We start from the raw sequence: 21,201 nt of genomic DNA on the forward strand, positions 1-21,201 counted from the left end.
AAACAATCAATTATCGATGGTTGACCACTGTTTATACTTACCGTAACAAACTTGAACATTATGGAATTTGGGAATTGTTCATAATAGGCTAACAAGGTATTTGTCTATCCTTTGGCCCAAAAAGTCTTAAAAAATAGTTTGTTTTGTAATGGTTTTAGATTGGACAATAAAGTATTTATTTAAGACGGAAATAATTCTTTGCATAGTAAATAGCATAGTGCTCCAACACAAGTTATAACAATGGACCCAAGCCCTTGCAACCAAGATCAACATAGCACAATAAAAAAGTAAACATTACTTCATCTTTCAGACCTGTTTTAATCTCAATCCGTTAATATAACATGTACACATCTACCGCACCTAACCTTGTTCCTTCCATCTCCCCTTAAAAAAAAAAAAACCCAACTAGACCCTGTAATATATTACTTCCTTTACCCTCTTTTTTCCCTTTCCACTATAAGTTGTTTCCTCAGTCCCTCCTTACCTTACTCTAACCCTACCAGGTTACACTTGAAGTTGACCCCCCCCCCCTCCACACCCTTCCTGCTGATATAGTAATATTTCTTCAACGTCATTGATGTACCATTTCATAATTTATGTATTGGATTTTTGTTACCGAAAGGAAGTATATTTCATTATTGCGATTTTCCATTATAGTTCGTCCTTTTTATTCATCTTTTACAGTACCACCTACCCCCTGGTGGAAAAAAAAAGAAAAAGAAAAAACAATGTTGAAGAGCAACGTCTATAGTAGCTGTGATCTACAGTATTATTGGCCTTTCTCTCTCTAATAGTAAAACACGCACAATCACAAAAATTAATTTCATCCAGATAAGACTGCTTCACCATACAAAAGTTTTATCTCCTTTCAGTCAATATTCTACTATACTATTACCGTACAGTGATCATGCTGTTTCTACACACACTGTGTATATCTGACGTATGATATATGTGTACAGACCTACTAGTGATGGTTAACTTGCCTTTCATTATGATCTATATTAATATTATGATGTACACTGTATTTCAAGCTCATTGTATTCTTTATACATGACCTATCAATCGCGCGGTAATACGTCACGTGACTAAACGACTGCAGCTTCGGTATCTGGATACGTCAATGATCTGTTGTTCTGAAGGTCATTTTGACAAGTACTAAATCTGTCTCTATTTTATTATAATGTTAGCCACACGATGTTTGGAAGGAAACGATACTAACTACTAACATCTTATACGATTTCGTTTTAAAGCCTATTACTATATCGAAAACGATCTAAATAAATTCGGGGAATATGGTTCAGTCGGCGGTTTTTGGATTCTGCCAGGGAAGAATAGGATCACTATTACTGGTGTCCCCCCCCCCCCACCACTTCTGTCAAATGACTTTAGGGGGACATTAACTGTTGTGTTCTGCTTTATGCATTGTTTTACACATGTAATTGAAGATATAAAAACACGCTAGGGTATTATGATGGTAGCCGTAGCCTATATATTCTGACGGGAATCCATATGGGGAGTTTAGATGTAAATGAATTGTTAGGTAGTGTTGTTATTATTTGTTAACATGTCAAAAGGGGACCTACTGGGGGGGGGGGGCAACTGAGCTGAGTGGGTGGACCGTGTAGCGGACTGGGGAGTTGCGCCCCCCCCCCCTCCCTCGTCCGTCTCTTAATAATAGTCATGTATATACGTATGCTCACAGTGCCTCAATATTCTTAGTTAAAACATTGGAGCACTGATACAGGAAATAGCAATGAAACTGATAGGCCTACATAAAAACCATGGACGTAATCAATATATCTATGAACCGCAGTCTCACATTAGAATATACTACCCTGTTCACACGATTAAGATGTTAGGAGACCTCTACGTTTATTGCTATGTACTAATGAATACTTGAAACAAATAAAAAAAAAACGCACGGTCATTGCATACGCGCATATATACGTGATAAGAGGTTAAACTTAACCTTGTATTTTTCTTTCTGTATGCCATTCCTATACGTACCTAGAATATTGAGGTTGTACAGTACTGACTAATGAAATCACAAGAAATGATAAGAGTGACTTCGCTAAAAAGTAATTGAAATAGCGCACATCTCATGTACAGAGTTACACATTATCATAGGTCTACTTTCCTTTTGGAAGTGAAAACTCTCAGCGCGGGGGGGGGGGGGGGGTGGTTGCAAGTAAAAAAATCAGCGGGGGAAGGGGGGATGTCTGCGGCCCTGCTTTAATTTAATGGAATTATTGAAAGTAAGCCGGCACTCAATACAGAGCTAATCTTTGCATCATGTACTGTTTTAACATTTTCTTCCGCCAGGTAGAGTTGAATAAAATGTTTGATTCTACACGGACGGGATTAGTCTTTTAAACGGCAATAGTACGGTGACGTATATGAGCATTCAAGGAAAAAACTAACGATTGGTAGTTGTGTTGGGGTGGGGGTGGGGGTAGACACGAGGTGAAAAGAATGAAAGAATTACAATTTTTAAAGAGCAATAGCACGGCGAGGTATCTGATCACTCAACAAAGAAAAGTAACGATTGGTAGTTGGGGTAGGGGGTGGGGTAGAATCGACTGGAAGAATGAAACAGGGCTTTTAAAGTGCAATAACACGGTGCAGTATCTGAGCACTCGACGAAAAAAAAAGACCGCTCGGTAGTGGGGTGTCGGTGTGGGCGTAGAAACAAGGTGGAAAGAATAAAGCAGAGCTTACACTTTTATATAAATAAGTATATTAATTGCTGGAGCACTGTATGAAGTTATATGAAATATGGTTCCCCAATTGAGGGCGCTGCGTCATAATGGAACCATTCATGTTGTGAATCCTATGGATTCGGATTCACAGCTTTGTCATTTTTCTAAAACTACCATCATTTAGAACTTTCTTCATTCTCTGGCGCATTTAATTTTTTGTTCTAATTTCCTCACATTCCACCAACTGATAGGAATCGAAGACATTAATCAAAAGGTTAATGTTTCAAATATTCGTCAGAAAACATTTCATTGACACATTTCACTTGCGACATAAAAAATACCGTGTTTTTCAAACTATTATCAGGAGATATACCACTGCGTCTTCAATGTATGGACAAATATTATTTAGGTCAGTCCGAATAACACTTAAAGCAAATTTTAACTTTAATGACACATTTTATGTAAGCTGACAACATTGCGGAAAAGAATGTTAATTTGCAATGATTACTGTTAATCTGAAAAAAAATAGTCAACCTTTTTATGTGTATGTCTTAACGAGATATTGATGACGTAATCAACTTACAAATTTATTTATTTATTTTTTGTTTACTTATTCGTGGGTCTGTTTCTGCGTTATGAGATTAACTAAATTCGCAGCAACTACGGTACTGCAGTTATCAGTTTTTCTATGACTAGTATAAGAAACTCCTTGGATTTTAGAAGAACATATCACCCATACTTCCCTTTATTATACACCCCAGAACACCCCCACCCTTTTTATATGCGCCCTTGATAAGCCGGACATTTTTTCATGTTGAAATTATGTTGATAATGGTCGTTTAATTTCAAAAACTTATAAACACAAATATACGACTGGATAATGTAAGAGCAAATAATTGCATGATTTACTTTTTGTAAACTTTCTCCTTCAGATAGAGTTGGAAAACATGTCAGGTTACATCTGTGTCATCTGTCTGTTTGGACAGGCATAGTGTGGTGCCGTTTATGAGACCCCACAATGAACGGAAGAGGCCGGTTCGGAAAGAAGAGGGGAGGGCGTGTGGGTTGGTCGAGTTGAAAAAATGAAATAAAGCCGTACTTAAACTTTTCTATATCATGTTGCCCCAGTGTAATAATTTATCACCAGTTTACTATTGAGGGCTCATAATAGCACCTGCTTTGAGACTTTTAAAACCGGAATTAAACCTTTGACCTTTAAGAAAAAGCTTCCATCGTACCACTTTAGTTGTGTTCAAACCTTTCCGTAGCCGGTGTGTTCCTGATCCTTCCAAAACACTATACTGATGTGTGAGATCGTATAACAGAGGAAGGAACAACTATTGATGTATTGCGTTCTATGGATTAATCTTTATACTGCAGTATACAAGATAGTAACAATTAAAGAAGGATGTAATGGCAAATGACTGATTTTCTTTCTTTCTCTGATTATAGACTAACTGACTGTCTGCTGACCTCCTCGATATCCGTCGGACCATCTCTATCCACACTGAAATCTCGGGGAGTGAAAGGTGAAGTTCTTATTGAATGTTTGATTAGTGTCTTTCAATGTATCGTTTTGTTCAAAGATCAAACCCATTGCCGTAGTCGTGTATTGATAGAGTTTTAGTTTCAGTCAAACTAAAACCTTATTACCGGGTGTCATTGCCTGTTGCAGTAAACATGGACATATATTCATTAGTCAGAAACGTTGTGAGATATCATTTATTTCTTGATGTTGTAATGTACAGCATATATAAGTCAATCTACTGCATGGAGAGACACTGTCATAAGTCATCACGACCCTACATTGTTTAAACAAGTATATATAACTGTGTACTGAGCCCTCATGCAGAAACCAATATTACAATATATTAAAGAAAGCCTTTCTGATTGCGTATGTCATTAGAAATAGCAGGTCTTAGTTTGTTTTTCGGTACTACGGTGGCCCAAGTGGGACACTGGAAATGTTGCTTTTTTATACAAAAGTTTCCGAATTTCAATCTTACAATTTCGGGTAATATTTTCTTCTAATTTTCAACTGTTGTAGCGACCCTGCAATGTCTACTTCTTCACAACAAGTCGATTAATCCATCAAAATTTTGACGATGTTTGTTTGTTGTTGTTAATTACGACCGTAAATACGTTTTTAATTGGTGTATATTATTGGAATTGTTAAATTGATGACAAACGATATAACTTTACCAATCAATTCAAATTTGACTTCAATGTCAGACTGCTACATTCTGTTAAAATTGAGAAAAGTCGAAACACGACGGATGAAGAAATGTATGGTTATCAACTAGCACCATTACAGAGTTGCGACTAATGAACCAACTGTACGATCTACCACTGCCTTGTAATGCATCCTTTAGTTAAACATACAATGACGGGCAGACGATTAATTCTGTACCCCCATCGCGAAAAACATATTTTGAAAAGTGTTGGTATCCGCCCTTTGACCTGGTATTGTGGTATGAATACACGGTTATGAAAACGCTGAAAATACTGACAAACACTAGTAGATGATTTCCAAAGTTAACAAAATTACACATGTGTTTGCACAACATCGTTAAATCTTTAACCCTCGCAGACTAATTACATTGTCGGGTTTTTGTGAAATTTAAGTAAATGTCTGTTCTTTTCCTAACGATTAAGATCTTTCCTGATTAAAGGCGAAATAAAAGTACTTTATCTTTATATACCTGCTGTATCGCAGTGTGAGATAGATGTACTTCGTGTTCATTACGGCCTATTTTCAAGTTATATGTACAATGACGTGAAAGGTTTGAGATTTGGCGGAATGGTATCATTCGCCTTTTTAAACAACTACTACATAAAGGTCAAATATTGCAGAAAAAAAAGAACAAATTAAATTTAAACAAAATGTGTGATGATCTAATCGTGTTAACTTGAACAGATTTTTAGTTTATTTAATTATAAATATTTCATACTATTTATTGATTCCTTGCCGAAGGCCGAAAGGAATCTATGCGATGGTGATGGCGTGTGTGTGTGTGTGTGTGTGTATGCGTGTATGTGTGTATGTGACGCTTTGCTTGTAAACACGGTATCTCAAGAAGTTAAAGTTGGATGAACTTCAAACTTGGTATGTGGGTAGCCCTTGGTTAGTAGATGATCCCTATTGTTTTTCATGGAGGTCAAAGGTCATTTGAGGTCAACAGAGGTCAAAGTCTGAAAACCTTGTAAGCACAATATCTCAGGGAGTAAAAGTTTTTGGAATTTCAAACTTAGTATGTGGGTAGCCCTTAGTGAGTAGATGGTCTCTATCTTTTTTCATGGAGGTCAAGGGTCATTTGAGAGGTCACCAGAGGTCATAGGCGGAAAAATTTGTAAACACGGTATCTCAAGAAGTACAAGATGCTTCAACTTGAAAATTAGACTGTGGATTGACCTAGGATAGCAGATGATCCCAACTCTTTTTCATGGAGGTCAAAGGTCATTTAGGGTCACCAGAGGTCAAAGGCGGAAAGCCATGTAAACATGATATCTCAGCCAGTAAAAGATGCATGAACTTTAAACTTGGTGTGTAGATAGCCCTTGGTGAGCAAAAAATATCTATTGTTTTTTCATGGAGGTCAAAGGTCATTTGGGGTCACCAGAGGTCAAAAGTTAAAAAAACTTGTAAACACGATATCTCAAGACATAAAAGATGCTTGAACTTTAAACTTAGTGTGTTGATAGCCCTTGGTGAGCAGGTAATCCCTATGGTTTTCCATGGGAGCCAAAGGTCATTTGAGGTCACCAGAGGTCAAAATCTGAAAACCATGTAAACACGATATCTCAAATAGTAAAGTTGACTTGAGCTTTAAACATAGTATGTTGATAACTCTTAGTGATTTGATGATCCCTGTTATTTTTCATGGAGGTCAAAGGTCATTTGGGGTCACCAGAGGTCAAAGGCTGAAAACAAACTCCCATGGACAGGGTCTGACATGTTTTTTTTTTTATAAATATGCTCATTTTAGGAGATACAAGGCAAAGAAAAAAATGTTTGTCAATATTTTAATATATGATAGAGCTCTGTGTGCTCTATAGACGAAACTAACTCCCACTTCGATCGGACACCTGGTTCTTAAGTTATGAAGTGCCAACGGTTGGATTTGATACCTTTTTAGCAATAACATTGTGTATGTACATTGGAGTGCATACCAATTTAAGGATGGAGTGCACTTCATCAAGGGGAACATTTTTCATAAAATCGCCATCCAAGGTCATTCAAGGTTGCTTATGGGCAAAAAAAAATGTCCACTTACGTTAATTTTTGCAACAACTTCCAAGTGACGAAGCCTGACATGGCTGATATATTGGGACATATTGTGAATGAAGTAGGTGCACATTTTACTAAATAACCGTTATGTAATCCAAGGTCACCAAAGGTCAATTATGGCTCTTGGGGGCAATAACTTGTGAAACTCCAACTGATGGGGTCCGACATGGTTTTTCATGTTTTCCATGAAGGTCAAAGGTCACCACAGGTCAAAGTCTGAAAACCGTGTAAACACGATATCTCAAGAAGTAAAAGTTGCTTAAACTTGGTATATTGGTAGCCTTTGGTGTACTGATGATCCCTAGTGTTTTTCATGGAGGCTAATGGTTATTTGAGGTCACCAGAGGTCAAAGGCTGTAAACCTTGTGAATACAATATCTCAAGAAGAAAAGTTTCATGAACTTTAACTTGGTATGTTGTTAGCCTTTGATGAGAAGATAATCCCTATTGTTTTTCATGGAGGTCAAAGGTCATTCAAGGTCAATTGTTGGTTGTAGTCAGAATAAGTAGAATTATACAGAAGTGAAGTTTATTTGACCTTCGACCCTCTTTGCATAGATATGCATTACTCAATTCTGCAAGACTTGCCATTTCTGCTCAGCATTTCAGATCGTTAGAAAATCTTCTACCTATAGTTTATTATCATATGGGCAAGGAATCACTAAGTCTTTTGACTTTCTGGTTTTGATATTATTTTATATATTTCATATTTCATAGTAGCTGTGTGCTAACCAGGAACTAGTACGCAGGCATGAGCTTTTTCCGCGAATTTCAGTGATTTCTTTTCTACCTCCGAGATTTACACCTATCAATTTCCGTGTATTTCTAACAACAGCGTTACTGAATCATTTGATCCGTAGTTGACATGTTTTTCATTACCGATGCATATCCAACCTGCAGGGGACAACAACTAATATCCTAACACTCTGTAGCATACGCAAACAGGAGCCAATACTGCAATCTCTATCTCTTGATTTTTATAACGTTCCCAACATAATTGCAACGATATTTTCTTAAAGACCAACTATGGAAAAAAAAATTGGGGGTGATTTTCCATTAATTTGGGAGTTTACATACCCATAATCAACATGATTGTGTAAAAATTAATCTTCGAAAACCTACTATAACACATCAAAAAACGACCACGAAAATATTGGGTAGTCACGTGACATGAACCTCTGGAATGTCTAAAAACAGAGATTGACCCAAAGGAGCCTCTGGTCACCGTGTGATGTCATAATGTGTATATCGTGAAAATCAAACGCTAAACTAGGCACTGTTTATACACAGGTAGCGAAAAATTGTACTGTATTTGACTTCCAATTTCGAGCGTTTGAAAAGCTGTTAGCTTAAAACAAGAACATAAGAAAGTAAACAACTAGTTTTAAGACAATTTTAAACAGAAAATTTAGTAAAATGGGTTACTTTATTAGCAAAATTTCCACTCGTATGCAGGCATCGTTACATAGCGGAGCGTCAATAGGTACGTACGGTACAATATACTGTAGGACATGCAAGCAGCTTGCCGATTCCGTAATACAATTTGATCGCAAGATACCGCAAACTGAACAGAAGAATATACCTAAAAGATGCCTCATGCGTGATATGTGACGGGAAAATAGTTTACGTTACTGTAAAATAGTTTAAGTTACTGTCACCGAATTACCACAAAAACACTAAACATAATCAAACAACTACGAGAAGACGATGGCCCGAATCGACCAGGGTAGCATATACATGACTTAGCTTCAGCTGAACATAGAACTTACTCGTTTTAATATCCAAAAGTACAAACACAGAAAAAGTATCCTGTCAAAAAACCAAAGTTAGCAGTGAATATCCAAATCCACGCTTCTCGTTCTATCCTGGGCGAAATACTACCGTGACTTTGTGTAGTTCCATAGAGTTAGGTCTAGTTGAAACAGGCCTAGACCAGTAACATCCCACAATCACAAGACAGTCACTAATGCAATTAAACGTCCGATCGCTATATAGTACCGTTTTATTCCACTCCTTGGACCATGCAGATGCCGGAATAAACATAACGGAAAATATATAATACGATACTGGAATACGACAAAAGACATGGATAAATGCGATGAAATTCTAACATGACTATTTGCATACCCGGTGGGAGTTGTAACTCACTACATGTACTAACAATGCTACCCTATAGGCACGGTCTATGTACACGGTCTACATATGCGTGATATAATGTTATATGTAAGAACGGCCAGGGCGTGTTTACGAGGAGACTTAAAAGGGTCAATTTCACATTAGCTATGTCCGCCACAGCTGTCGAAAGTATATAAGTTGCTCAGAATGAGACATTTGCAGCATACACAGAGGCATGCAGGGTCATGCATGTGGACTCATAAGCATGAGATACTCCGGGTGCTGACAAATCTTTCCTCGTGGATTACACAAAATTGATCCAAAGTCTACGGCGTTTTACGTCGGTTCTTTTACTCGGAAAGCTAAAAAAGCTGATGCTTTTGTTGGCTGGGGTATAACTACATCCTCCAACAACACAGAATTCTGGCATTTCGGGGAAAAAGGAGTAATATCGTTGATGTTTTTGGCAGCTCAAGTATACAACTTTACACACTAAAAGCATTGTTGTGAGTGCGTTATACCAACAGTGACGACACATGGTCACCTGATGTCTTAGGAATGTTTCAGGAATGTCTGAAATAGGTTTCCTAAAAAGCTGACTTTTCCTCCCATTTTTCACGTAGTTAACGTCCGAAATTGGTAAAGTTAAGTACAGCAATGTAATTGGATTGAATTAGGGATTACATACATGCAAAATGGTGGGATTTTATGTTCATTGAAAAGTCTCCCTAGTTGGTCTTTAAGTTTCCCATGATTTTCCATATTTTAGTATCATTTGAGTAGGGACAACTGAGGAGAAGTGTAGTGCTGTAGCTACTGAATAATATTCCAGATTAAAACTGACCGTTGTGTACATTTTAGGAACAGTGACTTTTTTATTGTGTGGCGCCATAATTGAAAGAATCAAGTATGGTGAAAACGACAGTCTATAGGCATGTGTCTTAAGTATGCACATTTTGAGTGTGAAAACTTTGCTTTTAGTGTTTTAATAAATTCAAAATTATTTATCAAATAGGCACCAAAATGTTGTCTTTTAACCTCTAATTTCTCAGAGCTTCCGGGGGATTCGACCCCTGGATTCCAACGGATAGAGGGATTAATTGGGATCATCTACATTTGTGTGTGTATAATATGCATTCTCAAGTGAAGCTCACCTACAGTATGTCTGTCTTCACCATTCTCCCTAAAATCACTTTGCTACAGAACATGTGACACCATGACAACCCAATATATTTTCAGCGAAAAGAAAGAATATGCATCCCTAAAGACAATAAAGATCTTATGTAAACGTGATATGGTTGTTTCTATTGTGTATTGTTCAAAATGTTTCATTCATTAATACATCATTGATATCCTTTTATTCGTTATAGCCTATTTATTGTTTATTAATCTTATTTGTTTCTTACAGTTTTCTGGATTCCTGATTGTAATAAGTCTGGTGAACGGTATACCCTTAATCTCGACTCTGGTCTTTGGCGAGTTAGTAACCATTACCTCTCATTTATAATAATTATTTCATCAGATTTGTTTTAATAACATATCGATATTATAATTACTAGCATGAGCATGAAAATACCACTGACGTGTTACTTTAGTATCCCCAGACGTTTATAACTCAGTGCACGCCACTGTATTGAACACAGCGTGGTTTAGTCAAAGTAACTAACAGAAAGTGACGTCATCCGATGAAATAACTATAAATGTGATATATCGATAACTGTTAATTGAGCCATATATCGGTCATCGGTTGATGGTTTATTACTCAAATACACAGAGGTATTAATGGGATTGTAGACAACAAATATTAGTAAACAAAACAATGGATGGATTAAAGGGATGTGGTAAACAAATATTACTAACGTATACCGAGTGGATTAAAGGGATGTAGTCAACAAATGTTACTAACATATACTGAGTGGATTAAAGGGATGTAGTCAACAAATATTACTAAACATGCAACGGGTGGAATATAGTGATGTAGTGAACAAATATTACTTAAACACATTGGGTGGATTAAAGGGTTGTAGTCAACAAATAGTACTAAACATACCATGGGTGGATAAAATGTATATAGTAAACACTTACTATTTAATATGTTATGAATGGATTAAATTGATGTAGTCAACAAATGTTACTAAGCATAAACTGATTGGAATAAAGGGATGTGGTCAACAAATATTACTAAATGTTGAAGTCGGTGGATTAGAATGATGTAGTCAAGAAGTATTACTTAACATGCTCTGGGTGGATTAAAGGGATGTAGTCAACAAATATTACTAACGTATACCGAGTGGATTAAAGGGATGTAGTCAACACATGTTACGTACATATACTGAGTGGATTAAAGGGATGTAGTCAACAAATATTACTAAACATGCAACAAGTGGAATATAGTGATGTAGTGAACAAATATTACTTACACACATTGGGTGGATGAAAGGGTTGTAGTCAACAAATATTACTAAACATACCATCGGTGGATAAAATGTATATAATAAACACTTACTACTTTAACATGTTATGAATGGATTAAATTGATATAGTCAAGCAATATTACTAAACATACACGCATTCTGATTGAATAACTTTTAATGTTTAGAGGAGAAAAGCAGTAACTTATTAGTAAACATTATTCCGTTATATTATAATTCCACTCTTATTCATCCACTCTTATACACCAGACCTGCCGCTGGGGAAACGGGCCCGCCCAAAAAGAAAATAAAAGAATATTAATGTAAATGACTAGGCCTATACCCAAGCAATCTGTTTGCATGGTTTTTATTCTTCTTTGTCCTGTAGAAGGTTGGATCCTGGTAGATCAATTACGCAAGTTCATGTTCCTGAAGACAACCTGTTCTGATCACGCTGGAGTTATTACACACCACTCAGTTCATCGAATATTGCTTGCCCGAGGTTTACACAAAACAAGTTGGGGGGTATTGGGAAACTTCAAAAGGAATTCGGGTCTCTATAACGTAATTGTGACGTTGTTACAACATTGGCCATCGTCCTCTTTAAATCGTTCACTTTACTTTAATCACCATCGCTGTTTTCATATACTATATGTCGATATTTGTTTACGTTATTGCTTAGGGGACTGTTTGTTGTGTAGTTAAGTTTAAATCATCATACTTGTTTTTAGCTCACTCGATTTTATGCTGAGATTTGCAAATATGTTTATTCTGTTTAGCAATTTGTTTTTTATATCACTTCATGGATATTTCTTCTGCCAATTATGCTTATCAATAAGTTAGACCCGAAAAGAATAAAAACAAATATTTGAGAAAAAAAAAACTTTTTCATCGAATTGTACTTGATGGAGTACTTACAAAGAAAATGGAATATTGATGAGTTTGGCTGCCCTCGGTTTTGAGATTTCACATTGTGACATAGATATAGTTTGAAAGAAGGTTACGTAACACTGTAGATAAAGTTCAAGTTCGTGGTAGTATTAGAAAGACGTTACTTTCACGTTTCCAATGTGTAACTGTTGGTGTATCACTCACTCACTCAGTCCCATGACTGTGAAGTTGTCGGGGAGACATAACGGTTGCAGCTGACATCGTCCTCCATGCAGATCTGTTAGCAGCATTGGCGAGCAGGTCTGGAATGTCCAGGCCGGTCCAGTCCTTCACGTTGTCGGACCATTTTCTTCTCTGGCGTCCTCGTCTGCAACCGCCCTCCACAGTGCCCTGGGGTATTAGCTTGGAGAGGCTGTCATGTCTTGTGACGTGGCCAAACCACGCCAGTTTCCGGCGTTTGACTGTTGACAGGAGTAATTCATATGGGCCCACCAGGTCCCCGACCGTTTCTCGAACATATTCGTTGGTCTTACGGTCGGTGTATAAGATGCGGAGCAGTTTTCTCAGGCTTTTGGTCTCGAAAGCCTGGATTCGCCTCACGCTTTCAGCCAGGGGTGTCCACGTCTCGCAACCATAGAGTAAGATGGAAATGACCAGTGACTTGTAGAGCCTGAATTTGGTGGAGAAGTTGATGTTACTCTTCCAGATCACATTTAGCCTGGTCATTGCTGCTGTAGCTGAGGCAATCCGAATCTGGATCTCTTTTGCAGAGGTGCCGTCCTTGGTCAGAGTCACTCCCAGGTATTTGAAGCTGGATACTTCCTCTAAAGCCTCGTTGTTCATAGTGATATGAACATTGATGTTCATATCGCATAAGGTGTCACATAAGTACAAGCACCAACCATCACGAAACCCAGGAATCTTAAAAGAAAGAACTCTCATTTAACAGTCTTTATGGATTTTACCTTCGTGGCAATTACTTTTGCGACATATGTTTCATATAAAATATAGTACTTCGAGAGCGATAATCAATGCGTGAGTGGATATGGATGGTGTCAGTCAATGCATCAGTGTTGGAGTGGAGAGGATATGACGATTTAATTACGTCATTAAAATGTCCGAACTTAATCGGTACGTCTTCTCATCTCTTGGAAAATTACAAGTATCTTACGATTTAGAACAAAAAGAAAATCGAAAACTTAACAAAATATGACGAGAATAATAATTGGTAGAATATACAGCCATAGGAGTGATAAAACTATAAAATTATGTAGTTACTTTTAGTTTAATTTACAATTAAATGTAAAAGTAAGTTTCTTTACAAATCATGAATTTAAAAATAAAGAACATGAACTATCCATTCCCTACATCGTAATTCATTTTAAATGTATATATTTATTTTTGCGAATTTATAAACTATTTTGATATAAGTGTTAAACTCTTTGATGTATTTTGTATTGTCTATATGTCATACAAAATATTAAGGAATGACAATATTGTGAGAGTGTTCGGCTTCTTAACGCTTTCTGTAAAATAACCATTGCAAAGACACAGTATTAGAACAATACTAATATGTGATTGCTTGTAAATTGTACTATATTTGTAATGTAAATTATACTTATCTTTGACTGATTTCCCAGAACCTTATGTAATTATCTTATATGATCGGTTGTCATATTACACTACTCTGATTGGTAGAAAGTGAACATGTGATGGTTATACTGCAACAGTTTTGCTCAAACGACGATGTTTCACGTAAAAATCATAAGTTTTAGTAAAGGTAAAGTAACATCTTACTAAACTTTGTGTTTTCAACTCAAACTCGTCGTCCCACGTGATATTACCTAACTTTAAAATATGGCCTTACTTGACCAGGAGTTAAAGGTCAAAAGGTCAATTAATTGATAGACCCATTTAGAAATATTCTCTACGGATGTACGGAAGTGCACAAATGGATGTAAAACTTCAAAACAGGTGATTAGGTTAATGAACGATTCATGTTACACGGCATGGTGGGGACTCACATATGTCCTGACGAGGTAGGGTGTCAGGGAACTTGATGCACAACGTCAATAGCCAATGACTCTGTGCATGAGAAAACGCGTATTTTGACGGGCACCGTAGTTGTAGTGGACAGATGCACGGATAACGTTCCAACCTGTGGGTAAATAATCTGTCGGAAGTTCGTCAGCCCAGTGATACAACTTAATATCAGAGCAATGGCTTATTCAACTGTTTATCAAACAATGCATTCAATGTATGGCCCAACGCTGCAGAAACACGAAAAATGGATTTACTACACTGGAGGGTTAAATTGTTTCCCTCCTTATATTTGAAATACACGATGTATATGATTTCACCTTTTTATATTAGTTATACTTCCTGTTAACGTATTTTTTAACTCCTTTCTTATAAATTTTATATAAATTATGTAATGAATAAATGAAATCAAATCATGTGCTGCTGCTTCCTCATTTATTACGAAGCAAGACATTTACACTATTTCAGTGTCGTGCGGAACACCGGGAAAATACCCAACCCCTTCCCACATACACACTTCCTATCATCATTCGGGAAAATGTTGTGCAGTCGGGGGATTTTAACATTCAGCCGGGAAAATTGGTTCACAACTACGGGTGCATGCAGGGGCGGCGATTTGTTTCAAATATTTTTTTTTTTGGGGGGGGGGGGGACATTTGCTCGGATGCAGGCGCGTAGCAATTTTCATCCCCGACAAATTTTTCGCGTATATATAAATATGTGTATATATATATGTATGTGTATATATATATACATATATATATATGTATATATATATGTATATATATATATATATATATATATATATATATATATATATATATATATATATATATATATATATATATATAGATATAGCCGCTTATCCAGGATTTTCAAACCTGGGGGGGGGGGGGGAGCGCGAATGACTATCAAAGCGGGGCACCACTATTAGTTGGCGCGCGGCGTACAAGAACATTTCTGGTTTTGATAGCCCCCACATCACCGGAAATGGCAATTCTCAGGCTTGAAAATGACCAACCAGATGTACACTTTTGCCTGAGAACCAAGTTTTTCCCAATAGTTTTTTTTTTCATCCATAACCTTTTTCTAGATTGTCACCAGCACACCGTCATGTTCGACCTCATTGCATCTCCTGTGGATCATTTCTTTTGTAGCTAATACTACGTAACGGCCCACACTACCCGTCAGCCCGAATTTTCAGGGTTTTAAGCCCATTATTTGTTCAGAATTTGAATAATAAATTCACTTCTAAACACAAAATCCATCTATGGATAACCAATATAGAAAGTTAATTTATTGGTGTACAAATATTAAAACCTACCGGCGACTATAAAACTTCGTTATCATAAAAAAAATACAAACAATATGCTCGAGTTGGGGTGGTCTCACCTTTCGCCCCACCCCCCCCTTGGCTACACGCCTGCGATTAGAAATCTTATAGGAAACATGCCAAATAGAAACCCAGTGAATCCATATCGATGTGGATCATATATATGGTTGTACGTACTCAGGTGCGTATCCAGGGAGGGGGGTTGGGGGCGCGCGCCCCCCGGGTAAGAAAAAGAGAAGAGAAAAAAAGAGAAGAAAAAGGAAAAAAGAGGGCAAAAAAAAGAGGAGAAGAGGAGAAGAGGAGGAAGGAGGGAAAAGAAAAGAAGAAAGAGAGAAAAAGAGGGAGTAAAAGGAAAACGCGAAGACACCGGGAAGAGAAAGAGGAACAGTGACATCATTACAGCGCTGAAGGGTAGCCAGTGACGGATCAATGATTTCGTAAAAGTGTGACTCACCTCACCCCTTACACCGACAACTCCATTTTTTGACGTTTCCATTTTCCTCTCTCACTAATGATCTATATATATACTATATATGGTCTATCATAACGCGTGTGTAGAATTGTGCTATGAAACCAACTGTGGCTGGTCTCGAACTCGACCGTGTCGTCGGGGAACATGACGCATTTTGGGATGGGGGCGACCGCCCGCCCCCCCCCATTCAGCATTTTTTAAATGATATCGCTAAGTAATTTCAAAATAGAAAGTGCTTAGAGGCAACTTACAAAGCCTGGGAAGTGTCATTTCCAGCGATCTGGGAGACATTTTCGGCCAAAATTTTCTTGTACGCTTCGCGCCAACCTATGGTGGCGCTACGCTTAGATAATTTGCCTACAGGCTTCGCCCCTCCCTTGGCAAATTCCTCGCTACGCGCCTGTTCGAATTTGTAACGCAAACAGCAGATATCACATCATATCGGGGAGCATGGAAATGGCGTTCCAGAATGAAAAGCCTCAAAACCGTCCGACTTGCCTGAAAAAATAACCAAACTTTTCGAGCGCGAAGCGCGCGTTCAACGTGTTAATGGCAATATCATATAAGCAAGCATCAGTTATTACATCGCATGCCATCATGTACCGTACGGTCCGTTAAAATTGCGCAGTATACCGCGGGATGCTAATGTAAACAACGACATGTCTCATGTAGATGTATAAAAAGCATGGAGGTCCAATTATGTCAAAACTCTCTTTTACATTAGTAATGGCGAATTAGGGCCTGCACCCCCGTCGCGTAGTGGCGGAGTGTCCATATGGTCAGGGGGGCGGATGCCCCCCCCCCCTGACAGACTCAAATGAACTGCTGGCGCCTTTTTCAGCTCTTTATCACTTTTTTAATTATTCTAGATTATTGACTTTTTTATTGCGCTCTCATCTACTTATTGCCATTTGTCACATTTTGTTGGTGTAATTTGGCGATGACACCTTATTCTTCGTTTATCTGCAAATTAGCCAGGCCCGGAAAGGGTCATTTCCTGCGATCTAGGGAGTATCTTTACTCAAAAATTTTCTGTACGCTACGCGCCAACCAGTGGTGGCGCTCCGCTTAGATAGTGTCGAAAGCGCCCCTTCAGACCATTCTCGCCACTCCTGACCAATACCCCTGGCTCCGCCACTGCCGCCGCGCCTCCTACGCCTATGTGTGTAGTGTTCGGTTTCGGAAATATCTGCTATTTTTTCATTTCCTTCAACCAAGCTTTATAATAGCCGTCATACAGGTTTTAATATTTGTACACCAATAAATTAACTGTGTCTGAAATTTCGAAAATTTCTGACCAACATTCTACATCACACTTCCCTCTACTCGTGCAATTTTGACCGGTCTGTTAGGGGTTGAAGGAAGTTTTTTCTATATTGGTTGTCCATAGATGAAATTTTGTACAAGATTATGGGTATGTTTTGAAGTGAGTTTATTTACGAGAAATGTGAATTGTCAAATTCTGAACAAATATGGGGCTTAAAACCTTGAAAAGTGGGGCTGACGGGTATTGTGGGCCGCGACGTAGAATCACCTACAAAAGCAAAGACCCACAGGAGATGCGATCAAGTCGAACATGATGTTTGCCGGGTTGACAATCTTCAAAAAGGTTATGGATGGAAAAAAAAAAAAACTATTAGGAAATACTTGGTTCTCAGGCAAAAAGTGTACATCTGGTTGGCCATTTTAAGCCCGAGAATTGCCGTTTCCGGTGATCTGGGGGTTTCAAAACAATAAATTTTCTTGTACGCTGCGCGCCAACCGATGGTGGCGCTCCGCTTAGATAGTAATTCGCGCCCCCCGGGTTTGAAAATCCTGGATACGCGCCTGGTACTTACACTCATACACAAGAGATGTACAGACATTATGATAATAATCATGAGTGACAACTTGCTATACGGTCACAGAAACGACCACGAAGAGTCAATTACCTCATGCAGTATGTGTTGGATGAAGTTTTAGCCACCGCCAAATATTTGGATAAATAATCTCACGCATCATTTTCAATTTAAAGCCACACAACAAAACTATGCCACCAAATATTGGGGGGATATTAGATACTATATCCTCCCCACCTAAAATTTTGGGGGACATGTCCCCCGCGCCCCATGATAGCCGCCCATGGGTGCATACCCCCGACCCTTCCTCCTGCGCACCCATACCACTAACATTGGAGTAGGATTTACAGATCTCAAGGTTGCACCCGTCCTTTATAAAATCATTGATTCGCCACTAGCCGTACTCCAACTTGCGTAAAGTTTCAAACCCATAAGATAACCTGTCGGGAGAGGAGAGCATCCCACCCCACCCCCACCATCTGATCCTGTGCGCTCCCTACAACTGGTTGTAAATGTCGCGTCGTTCGAACAAACACACTATTACCAAAGATGGTGTTATTACTATTAGATGTATTACTGTGACAAAGCACTGATAACTCGACCCTAAGGTCAGGAAATGAAAGAATGTTGTATACTTTTACAGATGTAGTATTCAGAGAAGGGGGGGGGGGGTGCAGGCGGTGTAATATCATTTTCTAACTCATATCCTTCGCCGTTTCACCTCCCCATCCTCCACCTAACCACGACAATCTTGATTGTGGGAACACACGGACACGTAGTCGTAACAAAGCAAAGAAACGCCCGCAGTAAATACTACAACTCCGGATTTCTTGTAGATCAACTTTTTGGTCATTGATTTTTCCTATATTTCTTACACATACGTACATCTTATGCATATAAATACATAGGCTACATACATAATATATACATACGTGACGTACATGTAAATATACATAGACTATATACAGAAACTGGGAAGTTATTAAACTTTTCATCGTAGCCATAGAGACAAGGGAGGTGGGGGGGGGGGTTAGAAAGGACCATTATGACCATATCTCAGCCGTCTTCTACTATCGGTTTGCGCTTAGCTTAAGCAAGGAAATTTTTCTCCGAAAAAAACTTCCCAGATTGCCAGAAAAGGCACTTCCCAGGCCTTGTAAATTGCATCTTAACATTCGTTACTTGTTTTACATGCCAAAAGGGGGATACTGGGGAACGGTCAATGAGCTGAGTGTAATTTAGTAAATTAGTATGTTGAAAAGGCCCTGGTATATACTTATATTCGCAGTGATTCAACGTTCTCAATTAAATCATTGGAACACTGATTAATAGGGGTTAATAATGAAGCTGGTAGGCCTAGATGAAACACATACATAAATGTAATAAACATATATACCGTAGTTTCACATTAGACAGCTACACTGTTCACGTAATTTGAATCTTAGGAATTCTCTACGTGTATTGTTATTCTTACAAAACTCGTAAAAACCAAATGCGTGATGAGCGCTTAGATTAAACCTTGTGTTCTTTTCGAACGCCATTCCTGAAATACGAGCCTAGAATCTTGATTTTGCACTCTAATGACTAACAAAATCGGAAGAAATGTTATGAACATTTCTAAAACCACTGAAATAGCGCATACTGTCCAGGCGTTCATACTATCGTAGAATTATAGTTTATGAAGTGGATAGCTCCACCCCTCCCCGCCCTACGGCCCTTCTACATGCCTTTCGACAGTATTTATTTTGACGAAGTTTGGTGTGATGATGTGGACTTTCTTATCACTTTACAATTTCGCAATGTTAGAAAGTTGCACAATTCGCACAGTAATTGAAACGATACTGACATGCTATTATCAGATCTCAGAGTCTAGAAAGTTATCATTTAGTCGATAGTTTTCTTGTGAAATTTTCCATGTTATTACCTCTTTCTAGCCAATCCATTTACCGGCTCTAACATTTATATGAAAATGCATCATTCTTGTGTTACGACTGCACGTTTTAGAAAAAATGCTCTTGGTCGTTATTTCAAGATGTAACTTGTATCACATTAGGATCATTATGTATATATCCAGTGGCGGAGCGTCCATATACAGTCGGGGGCGGATGCCCCCCCCCCCCTGACGGACTCAAATGGACTGCTGGCGCCCTTTTCAGCTTTTTACCACTTTTAACTTATTCGCGATTATTGCCTTTTTTATTGCGCTCTCATCTACCTATTGACATTTGTCACATTTTTTTGGCGATGACACCTATTTATTCTTCGTTTATCTGCAAATTAGCAAGGCCAGGAGAGGGTCATTTCCGGCGATCTAGAGAGTATCTTTACTCAAAAATTTCGGTACGCTTCGCGCCAACTTGTGGTGGCGCTCCGCTTAGATAGTGTCGGAAGCGCCCCTACAGACCATTCTCGCCCCCCTTGACCAATACCGCTAGCTCCGCCACTGTGTATATCCATGTAACTAAACTACGGCATGCAGCAACAACCACTTGTAATTACAGCAAGTTCATGTTCCCATAATTATTTACCCTTTCGGCGTTCTACATAGAACTACTTCGATGATCAAAAACATTGTTTTATAACGTCATAGGCCGATGTTTACGTTTTCCTTGGTCTGGTGCAATTGTACGTTATCCCGATACAATGGAAGAGACCCCACGATAAGCTTGAGTAGTGGTTTGTGAAGCTTGTAAATATACATTCGTAATGTTTAAGCTTCATGTGTATTGTTAAACATATCTTCGCCTTTGCAGAGGATTTCCTGGCCTTACTTCTAGTAAAAGTTAATGTTAACCCTTCCATTCGCCTACTGACTATGCCTGGTCTAGCCTTGATCCAGCCTAGAAGAGGCTAGGAAACATTTAGGGTTTCTAGGAACTATTTAAACCTGACTTTTATCCAAGAAAAAAAAAACTTTTTGTTCAACATTGATAAATTTACCAGAAATTATATTGCTTTTAATGACGTTTGCACTCGGGTATAAAAATATGGTATATATAAGGGAAAAATCTACGCTATGACAGTCATTGTCTTTAAACCTTCAAAATGTGAGTTAAAAAGGCAAATGCATTGTAATCATACTGCAGATACATAAATTTGAGACAAAAAATAACA

General features: G+C 38.2%; 2 protein-coding genes across 3 annotated transcripts in view; both read left to right on the forward strand.

Moving 5' to 3' along the window:
- The window catches only part of LOC139982254 (uncharacterized), a 281,036-nt gene that overhangs the window by 94,139 nt on the left and 165,696 nt on the right, over positions 1 to 21,201 (forward strand). Inside the window, exons 26-28 of one of the 2 annotated variants that reach the window (XM_071994907.1) lie at positions 4,152 to 4,228; positions 10,511 to 10,581; positions 11,902 to 12,339. The exons of the other annotated variant lie outside the window; for it this stretch is intronic. Of the exons in view, the coding sequence (XP_071851008.1) occupies positions 4,152 to 4,228; positions 10,511 to 10,581; positions 11,902 to 11,919 (166 nt within the window). The 3' untranslated portion in view covers positions 11,920 to 12,339. Of the gene's footprint in view, positions 1 to 4,151; positions 4,229 to 10,510; positions 10,582 to 11,901; positions 12,340 to 21,201 lie in introns of those variants that run through there. 2 annotated transcript variants of the gene reach the window in all.
- Positions 20,692 to 21,201, forward strand: part of LOC139982270 (autophagy-related protein 101-like) — a 112,004-nt gene continuing 111,494 nt past the window's right edge. The window contains exon 1 of the mRNA XM_071994951.1: positions 20,692 to 20,776. The gene's annotated coding sequence lies outside the window, so the exon portion shown is untranslated. The remainder of the gene's footprint in view (positions 20,777 to 21,201) is intronic.

The sequence above is a fragment of the Apostichopus japonicus genome, chromosome 16, assembly GCF_037975245.1.
Source record: "Apostichopus japonicus isolate 1M-3 chromosome 16, ASM3797524v1, whole genome shotgun sequence".
Taxonomy (NCBI): Eukaryota; Metazoa; Echinodermata; class Holothuroidea; order Aspidochirotida; family Stichopodidae; genus Apostichopus; species Apostichopus japonicus.